This window comes from Pipra filicauda, unplaced genomic scaffold, assembly GCF_003945595.2.
Source record: "Pipra filicauda isolate LSUMZ 115617 unplaced genomic scaffold, ASM394559v2 scaffold17_size4572894_pilon, whole genome shotgun sequence".
NCBI classification, from domain to species: domain Eukaryota; kingdom Metazoa; phylum Chordata; class Aves; order Passeriformes; family Pipridae; genus Pipra; species Pipra filicauda.
Genome location: NW_024104287.1, coordinates 3,354,137 through 3,370,989, shown reverse-complemented (window position 1 = coordinate 3,370,989; position 16,853 = coordinate 3,354,137). Strand labels below are relative to the sequence as shown.

The following is a 16,853-nucleotide window of genomic DNA, read 5'->3' as shown; positions in this document are numbered from 1 at the left end:
CAGATTTTACCCAGATGCATAATGTGTATCAAAGATGCATGCAACAGAAAAGGCTGGATCTGCCTGTTCTTCAGGCGTTTGAGAAAACAGGCCCCAAATCCAAGCCAACTCAACATACATTGCAGCCTTTTGTGTCTCTACTTCTGTCACAAGCACAAAACTTTGTGTCAGCAAGAAGTTCTTTAAACTTTAGCAAAAATTTTTAAACCCAAGTTCAGGAGTTGTGTTGCATCACCCTACTGCATGCTGTTGTGTTTGGTTTGCCACACTTTCTTGTGTGAAAGAACAGGTCCTGTGCTGCCTTCCCCCAGCAGTTGTTTCATTATTTCTTTAACTATTACAGCAAAACAATAAGGAGAGAAACTGCAGATATAACCCATCCTAGGGAGAGAGGCTTCCCAGATTAGGTCAAATTCTGTTCATTTCCCCTGGTGACTGTTCTTAAGGAGTGACCATTTTATTTGAATTCCCAGAAAGTGTTCCTGCTGAGTGCTGCCTCTGTGCTGTGTTCAAGTAGATTTTCTACACACAGCACATCCCAGAGAGAGTGATGTTCCAAGGGGTGATGGGGGCAGCTGGCAGGTGCATTTCTGAGGGAGCTTAGCGCTGAACTGGGCGAGCTAGTTCTCGGATCCGATCAGAACAAGTTGCCTTCATAGCAGTCTCCTTCACTCTGAATGCATCTAGGTTGAATTGAGCCAAGCCCATGGGAGGCCTGGGGGAGAGAGAGTAGGGATGGTCAGTCTCGACTAGAGCAGGGCCAGCTGCCAGCTGCCTGCCAGCTGACACACCTCCACCTGCGCCCTGCCCCTCCCTGTCAAGGGAGGACAAAAGGAGTCATGCCTCCACTGCTGTCACCAGGAGAAGGACTGTCTGGCAGTCACTACAGCCAGGCATTCCCCCACCCTCTGTGAAACATCCTATCCAGCACTTCCTGCAGGCTGGGCTGAGGTCAGCTGCATCATGCTGGGCAACATGAATGTGCTACATTGTGCCCTGTGCCAGTTGGGTGATTTTTATGATAGTACTTAATAAGAAATCCCAACCAGTAATTCCTGCTGGAATTAGAAAGTTCCTATTTCTTCTCTTTTGACTGTCCTTCCACCTCAAAATTGCACAACCCATGTAGCATTATCACATCCAGACATAGAAAATCCATGCATTTTGGAAGTGGAAGAACAGTGGCTTAATCTCACTGGCCAAACACAAATAACAAGGTGCTATGGCCTGCAGAAAATGGGCTGGCAGCTGATAATTTCCCCATGACAGGGAAGCAGCACCTACCTTTTGCCAGGCTGGGCCAGTTCCACAATCCTTGGTGTAGCCACTGCACGCTTGGCAGCCTCTGACACTGGCCACTGAGGATCCCGCGGGGCCGCGTACTTAGAATGCAGTTTCTTTGGCCTAGCCAGCTCAATGGTCCGAGGGCTCGCAACTGCCTGCTGAGCTGACTTGGAAACCTGTGGAAGAATTAGGAGGAAGGTCCTTAGAGGTGCTCCTGGCATTCGAGAGTGGTCAGCCTCCAGTAACTCAGTGTACCCAGGTTCACAGCCACTGACTACAAGCAGATGGGACACAATCCTGTCCTCAGACATGTTTGGCACCAGACAAACTGTAGAAGCAGAAATCACTGCTTGGCCATTCCCACAACCTGCCCTCCAGCCTCCCCTTACCCACAGCCCTTTGTCCAACCCACCCCGCAGCACTGGAGATCCTGGTTAGACACTTGTCTCCCTCTCCCCATCCCCACAACTGCAGGCTAGGCTCAGCTCTGCCATTCTCTGGGGACACCTACGGGAGTCAGCTCATGCTCTGAATGGAAGATGAGTCCTGCTTTCCAGCTCAGGAAGCAGCTACATCAGCCTTACAGAGAGCAGCACATTCAGGGCTGCCATGAAGAGAGCCACAAGGGACTGAGCACCCATGCCCTCTCCTCTGCCAAGTGTCCCTTCCATACAGGGTCCCGGGTGATGCTGCCTTACCGGACGAATGACAGATTCAGGATAGCTGTGCTTATAGCAGCAGGTCACCTGCCTGACACAGGGCTCTGCCAGACGCTCTAACCGCGAGGATGCGCTGGCCAAGGTCGCAGGAGTTGGAACCTGTGTTGGTACCTGCATGGGTTCAGAATGGAGGAGGAATGTGCAGATACAGAGCTTGTCCACAGCAGCCCACAGGGACACGCTCCCTCTCCACAAGGATGAGCATCTCAGCACCCTTCCTCTGCAGACATGGTCACAAGAAGGAGCACTCTTACTTCCCCAGCACCCACTGTTCTTTTTTCACCTGAACTATAAGGTAATTTCAGTGTTATAGGGATTCGTATGTCATAGCCACTATCACTTCTTTTCCTCACTGTTGCCTACTCATAGCCAGGAGAGGAATGCCATTAATGAGAGCATGTGTAGCCAAGTAAATTTCTCCCTGTAGCAGAGAAATTTCTTCCATATTTTTCATGTTCATCTTCCTGGCTGAATCAAATGATTTCCCTGCTAAGGAGAGACACACAGATTTCAGGGTAAAAGGGCTGGTACAGTTAACTGCATTCCTATGGAAAAAGTGATTGCTGCTCCAGCATGGGACTTCTTCCCTATTTTTCACAGGGTTCCCGTTGCCAAATCCTGCTCCAGCGCAGCCTCTCATTTCCCAGCCCCAGAGACTGCATCCATGCAGTCTAGCCTTTGCCACAGAAATGAGTGTAATCTGAGATTGCTCCAAGCCCTTTCACCCCTGCCAAACCAATGACCCACCTAAAAGGAACAAGTTCAGAAATAAGTCTCTAAATTAGGCTTCTAGTAAAACACTGTTAAAACACACATAGTGTTTGCAATCTTATGCCCCCTATATACATAGAGGAGCAAAGCTGCCTAACTACAAACATGACTGTTCTCCCTAAGAGCTAAACAGACCATTCCCATCAGGTTTCTCCAGTTTCCCAGTCTGCTTTATCAGGGGATGCAGCCCAGATGCCTCCCTTGGCTCCCCTGCTATACTAGGCTGCTCCAGCCTGGCTGTTTTCTGTCTCTCAGCAGGGAGATTTGCAAAGACAGTATCTCACTCTGAGAAGGCAGTTTCTCTAAGTATCATAAATCCCATCAGAACCAGACAGCTTCTCCCCTCCATAGCACACATTGGGCACATCCAGAGGCAGGATACAGGATGTAAAAACTCAGGACAGTTTGCTGCATCACTGTTCCCTCCAAATCTCACTCAACCACCTCCTCACCTCTCTGGGCGGAATGAACTCTGGATGCAGCAACTTTGGCCGGGCAAGCTCGAGGATCCGTGGGGAGGCATTATAGGTCAGTGCAGATAGTGACACGGGCCACTCGGGGGATCTGGAAGCAGAGAGTCATGGCACCGCCACTCACAGATACTCCCCCACCGTGGTTTAACCAGGCTGCAGCTGGGACGTTTAAGCCTCATGTTTGCTGCAGTAGAAGACAGCTTTGTTTGTGGCCATTTCCAGTGTAAAACTCATCCCATGAGAGCTTCCAGAAGTTCTAATGCCAGCAGAGACCCCGCTCTGAATTTTGCCCTCTGTTATACCCATCCTCTGTTGCTGCATTTATTACTTTGAAGCTGCACTGATGCTACGAGGCCCAAGGGCCTACTTGTAGCACCCTATAGGTTTTCTAGTCTCTCACCTTTGTTGCAGGGAAGCCGGGTGTAATTTTTTAGGTTCAGCCAACTTCAGCAGCCGCTCAGAAGGGTAGGCAAACTTCACTAGCAGGGGACGCCCACCGATCACTGATCTGTAGCTGTACAAGAAGAAGGATTTTGAGGAACAGCACAGAAGGGTTAGCAGAAGGCAACTGACAGAGAACATGATCCTGGCAGATGGTATCCTAAGATGGGTTAAACATCCATGCCTGCTGCATGGACAAAAGCTGGCCCTGGTGCACATGGAAAAGCCACAAACAAATAGGCATTTACACTTCAGATTTCTTCACTTTAAAGGTAAATGGTGTTTGTGTCTGAAGAGTTCTCTTTTAAGCACCCTCAGTGCATTGCTTTCAAAGGCTAGGCTTTTCCTTGATCATTTCAAGAAGCCACTACACAACACCCAGTTGTTGGTCAGCTCTGCCAATTTAGAAACCTCTTTTTTACAATGGCCTGATAGCATCTTGTGCCCTTGTAGCTCCTTTCATCTCTCCAGGCTCAAAAATGGTCTGTTCATCCAGCTTTCCATCAGCCATAACTGTTGGAAGATGCCTGTCATCACCAGGGAAGAAGTAAGCAGAGGTAAGTGGAAAGACAGAAAGGGCTGTCAGATGGACACCATTAGCAAGAGGCAAAAGCTCTCAAGAGGATGAGAACCCATGGTGATAGTGGCAGGAGGGGAGAAAACTACAAACATGCATGTCTTGACATCCCTCCAGGCAGAGGAAAGCCAGGAGTGCAACAGTTTCCTCTCCACACTCGTTGCTATGACTTCTTACAGATTAGCAGCCACCTTCCTGTCTTCAAAAGAGCTTCATCTCCTCTAAGAGAGTTAGAGATGACTTGCTTCAAGTAATGCAGCATCACCCAAGGCCACTGTTGTTTACACTTTTTATATCATTTTTCACTCTTATTCCAAAACATGGTCTAGTTCTTCAACATGCAGTGACAGCAGAGGTCTTATTCAAGGCAAGACACCTGGATTCCTTCCAGCAGCAGGATGCTCTAAGATGTCTCTGTGGCTGACCTTTACTTTCAAGATTTAGGTCAGAATCCAAGAGGATGCAGGGGATCATTAATTGTATCCAGGTGCCTGGCTAGGCTGCATCAGCCCCAATACGAACAGGGAATACTCTAGGGACGGTTCCCCTGTGCTTGCAGGTGCAACACACACATTTCCGTCAAGGAACGCATGCATACACTTGTCTGCTTCCGAGCCAAAGCAGAGCTGTTGGCTGGGGTTTTTTTGTTAAGAGCAGAGGAACATGCTCCCGTGTGCTTGAAGACTGAGATCAAGGCAAGTTCCTAAGGCCGCTGATGGGAACCTGCATCATCAGATGAGCAACCATGTGTTGCAGAAGTCCTTCCCACAGCCAGGCAGTGGGTACGAGGAAATAAAAGGGCACCAAAACTTAGCACCCCCCAGTTCCTAACCCTGTTGGAAGTCAAGCACTCAGGGTGACTATGCTCCCATAGCACTTTCCTCCCTGCTATAGGCAGCCCCTGTTCCAAGCACAAAACAGCCTGGTGAGTCTCAATGCCATGGGGCTCCCTGTGGGGCAGCGGTGGTAGCAGAGGAGATGGCATCTCCCCTTCCCCTAAGAGACAGCATGTCTCCCCTGATTAGAGACCACACTCTGAGCTGCCTCCTTCCCCAGGTTGTGGTACTGCATCACTGACCTTCGCTGGTGCTCGCAAAAGTCTTTCTTGGATTTGGACAGTAACGTTATTCTTGAAGATGGTCGAGATGTCATAGCCCCCCATGATAGAGGCCAGATCGTCTCTTGGTTTCCCCACTCAAGCCTAGCAAGAACAGAAAGGGTGTGAAATTTTGGTAATATGCACAAGGGGGAAATGTGTTTGCTGGGATTATCCTTCCCTTCTTAGGATAGAACACACACACATTCTCTATGGCTCCCCACAGCTTTAAAGTGCCACTACCATCCCCTGAGCATTCACCTTCTGTTGCACTGAACTTCCTAACACTCTCCAGGTGGTTGTTGTCAACTCAAAAACAAAAGAACCTTCAAGTTATGTCTGGTTTTAGTTACTGGAGGATGTGCAGAAAGAGTCATTTCACTACATCTCTGAAACCCCTGAGGGAGTTTCATGATTACATTTTTTTTGCCTCACTATTACCACCTAACTATACCACAGGTATGACAGTAAAAATAATGTTACAGTCAGGGTGTGCCATGGAAAGTGGGTGAGGTTTTACAGCACATTAGTGGTTACTCTCCTGTACCCAGGGCTAATTTGGAGTTGCTCATCCTCCAGTGAGAGAGTGGCCATGGTGGGAGAGGGTTTCAGAGTAGTCGGGACAGGGAACAGTAGGGCAATGGGTTTCTCAAGCCTTTTTTGAGACCCATCCAGACAATGGAGAAGAGTTATCAAGAGACTGTTGGCCTGGCTTGTCAAGCTATAGCTTGACCACATCCTGCAGACAGCAACTCTGTTACTAAAGCTGTCCTCCAGGATACAGTAGCCTGTGGTTCCAATGAGGTCCAGTCACCTTGCACCACAGCACCATCCTACCCTGCAACATCTCAGTTGGGCCGCTCAGAGGGGGCAACAAAGGCAAGACCCAAGTCAAGCCCAGTTTTTTGACTGAACACAAGAAAGGGCAAATTGGAGGGAGCCCTTCAAGTACTGAATTTCTCAGTCTGCTTTTCTGGAGACAGAGAGGAAAGCAGTAGCAAGACAATGGCCAAGGGTTTGATCTGCCTGAGCCCCATCAGTCCCCAGACCCTGAGCAAGGGCTGTTTGAGCACCTACTTACCTGGGACTGCTTTCATAAGCTACTTGCTTGGGTTCCGCAAGTACACGTATCCTGTCAGAATTGCAGAAAAGGACAAAAATGCCATTAAACATACAGTTAAACTAACAAAGCATAAAAAAGCCACTGCTGTACTCAAAGCCATATAACGCAGTCTGAAACCCCAGTGCTTTTGCCTCCATTCCCTTGAGAGAGTGTGTTTAAGGATCTCTCTCTTCAAGTACTTTCCATCCATTCAATCTGGCAAACTCACCAGCCCATGAATTTTTGTGCTTTCTTTTGGATTGTAGAGACACAAATTTGCAATTCTGTCTTCACTGCGAGGTCCCTTTGGTACATGGCAGGTAGAGTGGGAAGGAACTTTTATGGTTATATACATGAAACCTCTGCAGGTAGGAGAGGGATGATCTCCCAGCCTATGGAAGCCCAGACGAACAAAAACACCTGTTATCAACACCGTTGTGGTTTACTAAAAGGCATCATGGAGACAGCACTGTACCCACATGGCTTTAGGAGTATATTTTATTTCAGTCCATTTAGCACAGAGGTCTTAGATGCTTAGAGCACAGAAACGTACATGGTCTCTGGCCTAGGAGCAGCTGTGAAAATGTTTTTATTGAATATACAACAGACCAAAACCTCTCAGAAAGATCAGATATCACTGCTGTTCCTGCTGATCAAGAGTACCAGGCCTGAAATCCCAATGGCCGGGAAATGCTTGTGCTTTATGAGCATGGTAGAGAGAGAACAACGAGATGATCCAGTGCCACAAGTGTGTTGCACAACTCTTGGATGTCACAGACCAAGCCTATACCCACCCACTGGGGCTGCAGGTGCCTACCCCCAGCCAGCGGTGAACAACCACACTGTGCAGGCAGCTGTGGAAGTGCCCCACCATGGAAAAAGCACAGAAGTTGAAATCCTGGCGCATTGCTTCCCTCCTCAGTATCACCCTTCAATAAGGCAGCATAGCCCTAGAGAAGAGCAAGGACACCAACAGAGAGAGAGATTTGCTGGTAGAAAACAGTCTGTGCTTTGGGGACACACCTGTGGTTTCTCTGATGAGGCTAATACCTCTAGTGAGATGCCAAGTCCCACAAATGCTTGCCAAAGTGCTCAGCACAGAGATCCTAACAACGGCAGGCTGCTGTTACAGCATCTTCACCACACGCTCCCTGTGAAGTGCCTGCTGATTTATCTCCCCGTCACACCCAATTGCCAGCTACAACACTGGAAACACAGCTCCCACTGAGATCCCACACAGGGAACTGTGCCTGTAGGACTTTGGCCCCCTGCCACCAGTTCAAAATGGGACAGAGTCAGGAAGGCAGACATCATTTCAGGAGCCAAAAACCAGCTTCAGCTGTTTATTCCCAAGTGGTTGCCCAGCAGCTTTTCCTTGCTAAGTTGCAAGGGGGTAAAGGATTAACAGGCAGAGGTCTCCCCCAGCCTAGCTGCACCACAGAGCTAGCACTATCTCTGCAAGCAGGCTTGCTGCTTTTCCTCTGCTGCTGGCACATAACCACCACATGGCCACAGCCAAATCTAGCACAGCGTGCACACGGCCCTAATGCCCTGCACTGCTGGCTTGGACACTGCTGTGCAAAGCTTGCATCATGACCCAGCCAATGAACGAGCCACACGTATGTTCAAATCAGGTCTCTCAACTTGACAATCATTAAGTATTAATTTTTTTTTTCCCAATTAATAAAAAAAAATATTACTTTTGACTCTTTTATCATGGCAAAATCTCTAGACAGACAGGCATCCCCATACAGGATGCACCTGCAGCAGCTCTGCAATTTGAAGGAGTTAAGCCACCTCACTGACAACGAGACAGCCCTGGGGGAGCGCTTTGTTGTTTGGTCCTGCTCATGCTTCCCAGTAAGGAAAATGAGGACTTGCTGCAGCCAGACAAAGAAAGACCTCCTCTCTGCTGCCTGAGCTCTCACAGACTCATTGCTTAAGGGGGATCAACTCCCTTTGAGATCAATTCCTTGTAAAGCAAACAGTCACAGCTTCCCTTTTAAAGGAGCAGGATGGTCAGATGTTGTCATGAAAAGCTGAGGGAAGGGGAAAACCAGGCATCATTTCCTCTCAGTGTTTACCACTATGTCATCCAATATATCGACTCACTGCTTGGTGTAAATCCCCGGCTGAGCCCTCCCACGAAAAACGAGGCACGGTCTCAACACTCAGCCAGGAGGCTGAGGTTGGGAGGGTTTCTTACCTGGTGTGTGTGTATACAGATGAATAAGAAACTGCAAAGACAAAAATAGGTGAATTTAAAAGCTTGGTAACACCTGTGGTCTGGGCTGCCTGCTCTTTAGCATGAAATAATCATGTGGCAGATGACGTTTGTGCATCTCCTCAGAATACAATTGCTCAGCAGGTATTTGTATTGTTTTTCCCTGGCCCCTTCTAGGTGTAGCTGCCTGGCAATGCACCCTGCACATGAAGTGCTCCTCACCAGTGGATGCCCCTTACTGGGGGATGCTGGCAGCCCCAAGGCTGAAGGATAGAGCACCCCAACACCACATCCACTCATCAGCATCCTCCCTCCTGGGCACCAGTGGCCACCAACCTGCAGACTCCCACCTGACTCAGTGTAGTTACCCCTTATTACTGACTTCAGTAGCTTCGTGGGGGGGGGAACTTTTCAGAGCCTCGGGGGAATAGCAGCTGAGTTAAACTGGGACTTGGTGCTGACAGAAAACAACCAGCTGTATTTTAAGGTGGGAAGTGTGGGGGTGTGGTATGGGATGACAGGAAAGCCAGAGATAGTGAAACAGTCCCACTGTGCGGAAACCAGGGGGGATTTCAGGCAGCCACGTGCCCCGAGGGCAGCGCTGGCCAGGAATCGGGGCCGGCATCCACCACTCCCAGCTTCGGTGCCAGGAGCCTGCCGGCACCACAGCCCCTCCGTGCCCGGGAGCCCTCCCTCCCTCCGAGCCCCACCGCAGCCCCGCGCGGGGCCGGGGCTGGCAGAGCCGCTGCCGGAGCGGAGGGGCCGCCCCAGCCCGCCCCGCGGGCCTCGGCCCTCCACGCACCTCGGATGGGCCCGGCCGCCGCCATGGCCCGGCCCCTCCCCGCCCGCACCAACGGCTCCGCCCGCCCCGCCCGGCGGGCCCGGGGCACACACAAGCCGGGTGGGAAGGGCGGCAGCGGTAGGGCCCCGGCCTGTACCTGTTTTCACGGCGGCTCACCCAGAGAGGCCTCGAGAGTTCCCCGCAGCCCAACTCCTTGTTCGGGTAAATGAAGCCCAGACCACGGGTTAGGGTGGAATTTTCTGCTTTATGCATCTGTTACAAAGGACAAAACTACAAAAGCCTCGTACAATAGATGCGGTTGCAAAACGGGTCCTTACAGGACTGCTCACGGGGCCCTCCTTCGAGCAGGAGGACACTGGGAGAGTGACACTCCATCAGCAGCTCATCACCGTCCCCGCCTGCTGTGCTAACAGAAACCACAAGAAACAACAGCGTTTTCACACGTAAGACTGCTTGTTCGAGGACATCCCGGACTAAGCTGAAATAAGCCGCTCAGCCTGAAGAAGGAGTCTCCCAGCTTTGGTGCCAATTTAACTTAAATGCTTCCAGTCACTACCTCAAATTACACCATTTTGGTTTTTTGCCTGTAGGCAAAGAAACACTTAATGTATGACTGCTTTCATTTTCTTGTTCTTACCCACTAAACAACCAATCCAATTTCCAGAGATTACCAATTTGCCATTCCCTTAACAGCCAGCTCCAACACAGCAAGAATTGTCACTGTCAAAAATACTAGTCGCAGCACTTTCAGTTTCTGACACTGACAAGAAGTGAGGTCTCATTTTTAACAGAACACCTGTTAAGCACCATTAACAGGATTCTATAAAATCTGTGAAGTAAACATATTTCAGTTTAAGCCTGAGACATCAAGCCAGGTTAAATTCATTGGATGCAACTTTGTTCCACTGACATCAGTGCTTGATTCCCACCTGGCATGAAGCTATCTAGCCCATCTAAGCCTTATATCCCCTGAACTCTGCTGTCTGAGAGACTAATTTCCCCCTACAAACATGCTAAAAATAGACTACTTCTCAAATGTATTTTCAAACCACTATAAATTAGATTTCCTTACCGACTAGACATCACTTTCAGAGGAATTCCACACCCACAAGGAAAACATATCTGTACATTTCAGTTGCCACATGGCAAACTGGCCATACAGTAACACCTGCTCTCCCTCAGCCACAAACACCACCTTGTAGGAAAAGAGCTGTCACTGTGTTTCCAAAACCAGCTGCGCTATCAGCTCCTTGGCATCCTTCATGCTGGAGGAGATCTCAGAGCCGTCTTCTGCCACGTGGGTACCAATCAAGAACATCTTCCTCTCGTCCCCAATATCAGACAGTGCCAGAGCATCGTGGATATCAGTGATGCAATACGCGCCTTCAAGGTCCTGATACACAGAAATAAAACAAGCCTGTTAGTTGCAAGAGGTGGCGGCACCATTCCCATTTTGAGCCACTGCTTTTGTCCAGGGAGGGGAAGGGTCTCAAAAGTTCTGGGGCACCATTCTTACACACCTTCTATGAGGTCAAGTTCTCATGCCCTAAAATGCTTTGGGGAAAAGAGTTTATCCCTAACCTAAGAAAATATGAGTACAGTTCTGTTTCTATTTCTATACTAATTCCAGTGTTTCTGATAACTCTGTAAGACCACCTGTAAAAGGCAAACAAAAGCCTGCCTGGCCCAAGACCCCAAGTGTACATCAGAGAGTTACAAGACCAGTGCAAACGTACAACAGTCATGCCCTGCATACCTTCTTAATCACCACTGTTGCTGGTGCATTTGAGTTTGATGAAGCCCACGCCTGCACTTGCGTTCAAGAGTAACACAAATGACTAGTAACATGCCTCAGTTACCAGAAATTTAGGAGGCAACAACATAGAGCAAACTGAGCACACAGCTCTGATAAAAGAAAATCTGTGGTTAAAAACCTTGGGCTGTTCCGTCATCTGACCATACCGGAGGCTCAATTCTATTCCAGGTACAGCACCAATCATCAACACTTTCACAAAGAGCTTAGGAGGAAGCATTGCCTTGTGAGGAAAGCTGCTCCTTCTCTCAGATTTCAACAGCAGCCTTAGGAGCAACCAACTGGACAATGTGAAGGCAAACAATGGTGCTTCACTGTTTAGCTGCTGCTAGGTAGAGTGGCACTTCTAGGCAGATACTCAGAACAGAAACCTAACTCCAGATCTAACTGTGGTCTCCCTTGCAGCTCTAAAACCTGTGCAGCAGTTTCCACCCGCAGCTCTGACTGCATCTTTGCCAGGCACAGGACCCGCATCTTGCAGATCCAAAACTCAACCTCAGATTATTTTGCTTTGCGGTCAACAGGTGTGTCAGAACGACTCTCAGCCATGTGGCCTCCTTAAAGGCACAAAGCCTCCTTTGAAAGGCTTTGTTGCTGTTTCCAGAGCTGCTGCCAGCCCAAGCTCAGCTAGCAGGAGGGAACTCTTACCTGCTTGTTGGCCAGAATCACCACGGGCAGGGTGGAGTTGTTCTGGATCAGTTGATGAAGCAGCTGTTTCGCCACAGGCAGTCGGGCATGATCAGCCGAGTCCACAACATAGACTAGCAACAGCACTTTGGGCAAGTACATCTTCCAGTAGGAACGCAGAGATTCACTGCCCCCGACTGGAAGAGAAGACAGCAGCACAGTATTCACCAAATGATTCAAGCAACACTACTCCCAGAGGTGCAGTTCAGTTGGGTTCACTTTCTTTATGGTTGCTTTCTGCCTTGTTGGTTCTTGCTCTCAAACAATTAGGGAGAGTAGAAAGAGGTTCAGTGTCCATAACAACATGTTATATGGTCCCCATATAACCTATCTCCACATGCCTGTCTCATCCTAAGACAAAGCAGGTCTACAATTTCCAGAGAAATTTCGCTCTGAGGTGAGGAAAGCTCTCATATTTGAGAGGCTCTCTCTGTATATGAAGCTCTCTCATATTTGTATGACACTAAGAACTAGTTCAAAACTCCCACAGTTTTGATATGGTCAAAAACCAGAGGTGCTTGGGAAGAGAAAAAAATCAAGTCCCAGCAGACTCTTCAGGCAACCCTTGTGTAATCTTTGCACAGGATACATTTCTACCTGAGCTCTTCTCTGCTGGGTACAGAGGAAACTGTCCACCTTACAACAATTCTGTGGTGAATCCATAGGCAGCAAGTTGTTTGAGATTGTTGTTCCCATCTGGGGACAAAGAGTTCAGTAATTTGCTGAGTGTAATAGGAGAAGGAATAACTATTAAGTATTTCAGATGTGTTTTCAGGTCTCCAAATCTTCTCCAGCTATATTGCAAGGACCACTTGCTCAAAGAGTACTGAGGTGCTCAAAAGGCATGGGTGAGTCTCTCAAAAGCAGCAAGTTCTCAAAGCAATATATCTGGGGTTCCATATAATTGTCTCCTGCCGTAGACAGGAGCTCTTTTCAAAACTGACTTGCTAGTCCACCATTTTTTACTGCCCTCCGTGACTTTGTTCTCTTTCAAAGCAATTTCACTTAAAAGTCAAAAGGGTTCAGCAGTTTCAAGAATATGGAAAGGGAAGTAACATTTCCCGCTGCCTCTTCTTCAAGCACCCTGGTGTACCTGTAGGCAGAACTGCAAGACTGCCACTGTGGAAAGGAGCCAAAAGGCTGTGACAGACACATAACACTTGGGACAGAAGCCTCTGATGCTGTACTGTGATACTGTAGGGGCTCAGCACCGCTCCCTTTGTTAAGTACATTCATGCATAGCATAACCCAGGGGTCAGCAGCCTCACATTTTCTTTTCCCAAACCAGTAGGAACTCAGCAGAAGCAAGGAGCTCCTATCCCTTGCAGAGACAAAATACCACAGATAAGTGTACCACCCACTTATCTGTATGATGGTACAAAGAAAAAGATAGAACACTTTTCTATCTGTCTAAGCCAGCAAAATAAAACCCCTGCTGTTTGCTGATCACCTCGTGCCATGTGATCACAGCATAGGCTGCTAACCCCAGGACTAGGCGATGGTACAGACTGGATAAGTAACCAGATTAGAGAGCCATGCATGGATTTACCTGGCTGAAACTGGCCTGAGACATTGCATTTCCCATGGGGCAGATCGTAGCCATCACATCTCAGTCACTACCAACCTGGACCAGAGAGGGAAGGACGACTCAGAAACAACAGGTTCTGCTCTGGGGTGTGCAGTGCTGGGCCCAGACCATCCCCAGGCAGGAAACACCCTCTTACCTACTAGGTGAGGAGCACAGACTACATGCATAACTGCAGAGATGATTTCCCCCAGCCACTGCAGAGACTCCTACGCTATCAAGACTCGGAATGAAACTCTGCCTTAACGGTCTCATCCTTAAAAACTTACCTGGGAATAGCATAACTCCTTTAGGCCTGCTGACAAAGGTACAGAGGCATCTATGCACTAGCTGCCAACTGAGACAGTTGAGCACTGGTACAGTATAGTGCAGAAACAGCAGGAAGCAATGGGCAGCTTCTTCCTCCAGAGAAAGCAGGCACTGATGAAGCTGGGATGTCAGCTTCTCTGTACCAAGGACTGACCTGACTCCACGGTCTGCACCTTTCCCATTAGCTAGCTGCACCTTGAACAGCTCTGACATCCCAAAAGCATCACAGGAGATGCCCTCTGCAGGCATGGACAATACCCCAAAATCAGCACGAAGGACAATACAGAAATTTTAGCAAAATGCTACAGACCTTCAAAAGCTGTTAAAGACTAGAAAACACCACTTATAAGGCTTTTGAACAAAAAGCATACAAAGCTTTTCTCTTCCTCCTCTCTTCTTTCACTTATTACTTATTCCTCTGTGGCTCTTGCCCCTGGCCAGGCCTGAGCACCAAGGAGAAGCTGTACGACAGCTATGGACCACAACACAGGCCTTACAGGGGAAATCTCTCCTTTGGGCTGGTTTCACCCAATCAGGCTTGTTACCCTTCTCTCTCTGAGAGCAGAACTCCCTAGTGGCCAGGGCTGAATGAAAACTGACCTAACACCACTGTGTCCTTCAAAGAGGCTGGGTAGGAAAAGAGAATCCCCAAGGTGAAAATAATCATAACTTCATGTTATTGGAGCAGGCATGCAGGAACATGGAGCTTTTAAAATATGTGCCTGACCTCTAAGGCACAAAATAGGAACTTATTTTATGTTTTGCACTAAAATGGGTTCACTCACTCTCCAGAAACTCCATCTGGGACTCCTCAGTGTTGATGCAGATGGCATTGAAGCCCTCGGTGGGAGCCACGCTGCGCTTGACGTGGTTAGTTGCCAGGGAGTGGAGAACGCTAGTCTTCCCAGCCCCATCCAGGCCCAGCACCAGGATCTGCTTACTGTATCCTTTTCCCTGCAAAGCGAGAGGCAGCACCGTTAGCCGGGGAAAGAAGGAGGCTGAACGAGGGGCCTGGAGGGCACAAGCAAATGCCACTTGGCGGTGAGGAGGTGGAAGATGCCCGTCGGGCTCCTGCGGCACAAGGGCACGGCTGCGGCGATGGGGGAGCCCTGGGACACCCGCCGGCCCCGGACGCTGCTGGGGAGGAAAGCGGGGAAAGCGGCCCCGGCGCGGCAGCCCCAGCGCGGCCCAGGGCGCCGCCGCGCTCCAGAGAGCGGCGGGGCCGAGGGCCCGGCAGGGCCGAAGGCCCGGCGTCCCCGAGGCGGCGCGGCCCCGCCAGAGGCGCCCGGCGGCTCCGTCGGCGCTCCCCGACTCCGCGGCCTCGCCCGCTGCCCCGACCCGGCCCCGGTACCTGATCGGCGGTGGCAGCGGCAGCAGGCCGGGGGACGGGCAGCGCGGCGCGGCTCCGCTGGCGGGCCCAGGCCCGGAGCGCCACGGCCGCGCCGCCCGCTAGGGCCAGCGCCGCCCCGCAGAGCGCGGCCGTCCGCAGGCGGGAGCCCATCGCCGCCCCGCTCTGTGCACCGACACCGCGCCGGGCACCGCGGGCACCGCGCACCGCCTCCGCGCACGGACAGCGCCCTCCGCAGCCCCGAGCGCCGCGCCCGCCGCGCTCCCAGGGCCAGGCTGGGCACACGCGAGCAGCGATGGAGCAGCGATGAAGCAGCGACCCGCGCCACGAGTGGCTTTTCAGTGTCACAGGGAGGCCACTCGTCCCCCACGACTGCTGCTGCCCCCTCCTTACCCCAGTCCCACGGGATTTTTTCCCAGCTTGCCTCTGTCTGCGCACCCATCTCTGGCGCAGCAGTCAGGCCACTGTCCAGGCACGCGGGACAGGCAGGGCTCCAGCAGTGCCATAAGTCAGCGTTTCCATCAGGCCAGAGTTTCAGCCAGGTTTGACCAGAGAAGAACAGCGCCTTTTGAACAGAACTGCATTCTCCAGAAACTGGAATGCTGTAGGATAGTGCTTTCTCTCCTCAAGGCACCAGCTGCTTGCTAAGAGGAGGCACATCGCCCAGGGAAGTAATTTAAAAACAATACTCTTTTGTTCAGCACTCACTTGGCAGCAAATGGCTCTGGCAGCCATTCATACAGCTGTTTTCTCTATGCTCATTCTTCTCACTCAACAACACACTTTCAGCCCCCCTTCCAGATACTCCCAGCATAGAGTAAAGGAAATAAAAACTGGATTCTATTTAGTAGATTTTTACTCCGTGGGGACTCAGGATTTGTTGTTTTTTTTTTTAAGCCACGGTAACATTTCCCTTGCTCCCTGCTTTTTCAGGCCTTTGCTTTAAATCCTTTCAGAGGCAGAAGCCTTGCCTTTTGGGCTGACATCTGACAACTCTCTCTGAGGTGCTATGTCTTGCACCTTGACAGTCCATGTCTGGAAAAATGTTTTGGCTTCATTCAGATCAAACCAGATATTTCAAGATGGGTGTTAAGAGATAGTAGTTGTTAAGCATGAGTAAGTTTTCAGCAGAATGAGTTACACAGAGTTATAATTCTGTGTGAGGTAGTATGCTGTTTGCTTAGCTTTACTTGCTTAGCTGGACTTGCTGAAGCCTTGGGCCACAAGCTGTGAACTTACACCTAGATACCTTTTCAGCTGGAATGGAGTTAATTTTCTTAGCAATTTTTCTAGTAGCTGGTACATTGCTGTTCTGTCTTTAGTAGAAGCAGCATATTGATAACACACTGTTTTTTTCGTTGTTGATAAAGACGTTTATCCTAAGACAGCTTTTCTAGTTTTGCATGCTTTTCTAGCAAGCAGGTGCACCGGAAGCACAAAACAGGAGACAACGACCATCAGCAGTAGTTGCAACTTCACAATATAAGAACTGTTAACAGCCTTCCTGCATGAACACAAAGAAATACCTCACTAAAGTGTTAAAGATCCAGACCAAAAATACCCATGGACCAAGAGGCAAGTGCAAGGTACGTGTAGGGCACGTGCATAAGTCTCAAAGGTAT

The 16,853-nt window shown here is 49.8% G+C and overlaps 2 protein-coding genes across 3 annotated transcripts; both read right to left on the bottom strand.

The window, feature by feature from the left end:
- Positions 1–432: 432 nt before the first annotated feature.
- On the bottom strand, positions 433–9,547 carry THEGL (theg spermatid protein like). Of its 2 annotated transcripts, none has more exons than XM_027721608.2 (9): positions 9,490–9,546; positions 8,670–8,700; positions 6,443–6,493; positions 5,344–5,466; positions 3,648–3,761; positions 3,227–3,338; positions 1,983–2,114; positions 1,285–1,460; positions 433–715 (listed from the first exon to the last, which is right to left on the bottom strand). In XM_027721608.2, exons 1-9 carry the CDS (start codon positions 9,512–9,514, stop codon positions 601–603), a joined length of 879 nt encoding a protein of 292 aa, XP_027577409.1. In that variant the 5' UTR covers positions 9,515–9,546; the 3' UTR covers positions 433–600. The 2 variants fall into 2 exon arrangements, with proteins under 2 accessions (XP_027577409.1, XP_039235803.1); XM_039379869.1 differs by having other exon boundaries at positions 592–715; positions 2,035–2,114; positions 9,490–9,547.
- Positions 9,548–9,713: 166 nt separating this feature from the next.
- ARL9 (ADP ribosylation factor like GTPase 9) lies at positions 9,714–15,497 on the bottom strand. The gene is made up of 4 exons (XM_027721609.2): positions 15,235–15,497; positions 14,669–14,837; positions 11,951–12,126; positions 9,714–10,882 (listed from the first exon to the last, which is right to left on the bottom strand). Exons 1-4 carry the CDS (start codon positions 15,382–15,384, stop codon positions 10,703–10,705), a joined length of 675 nt encoding a protein of 224 aa, XP_027577410.1. The 5' UTR covers positions 15,385–15,497; the 3' UTR covers positions 9,714–10,702.
- Positions 15,498–16,853: the final 1,356 nt, after the last annotated feature.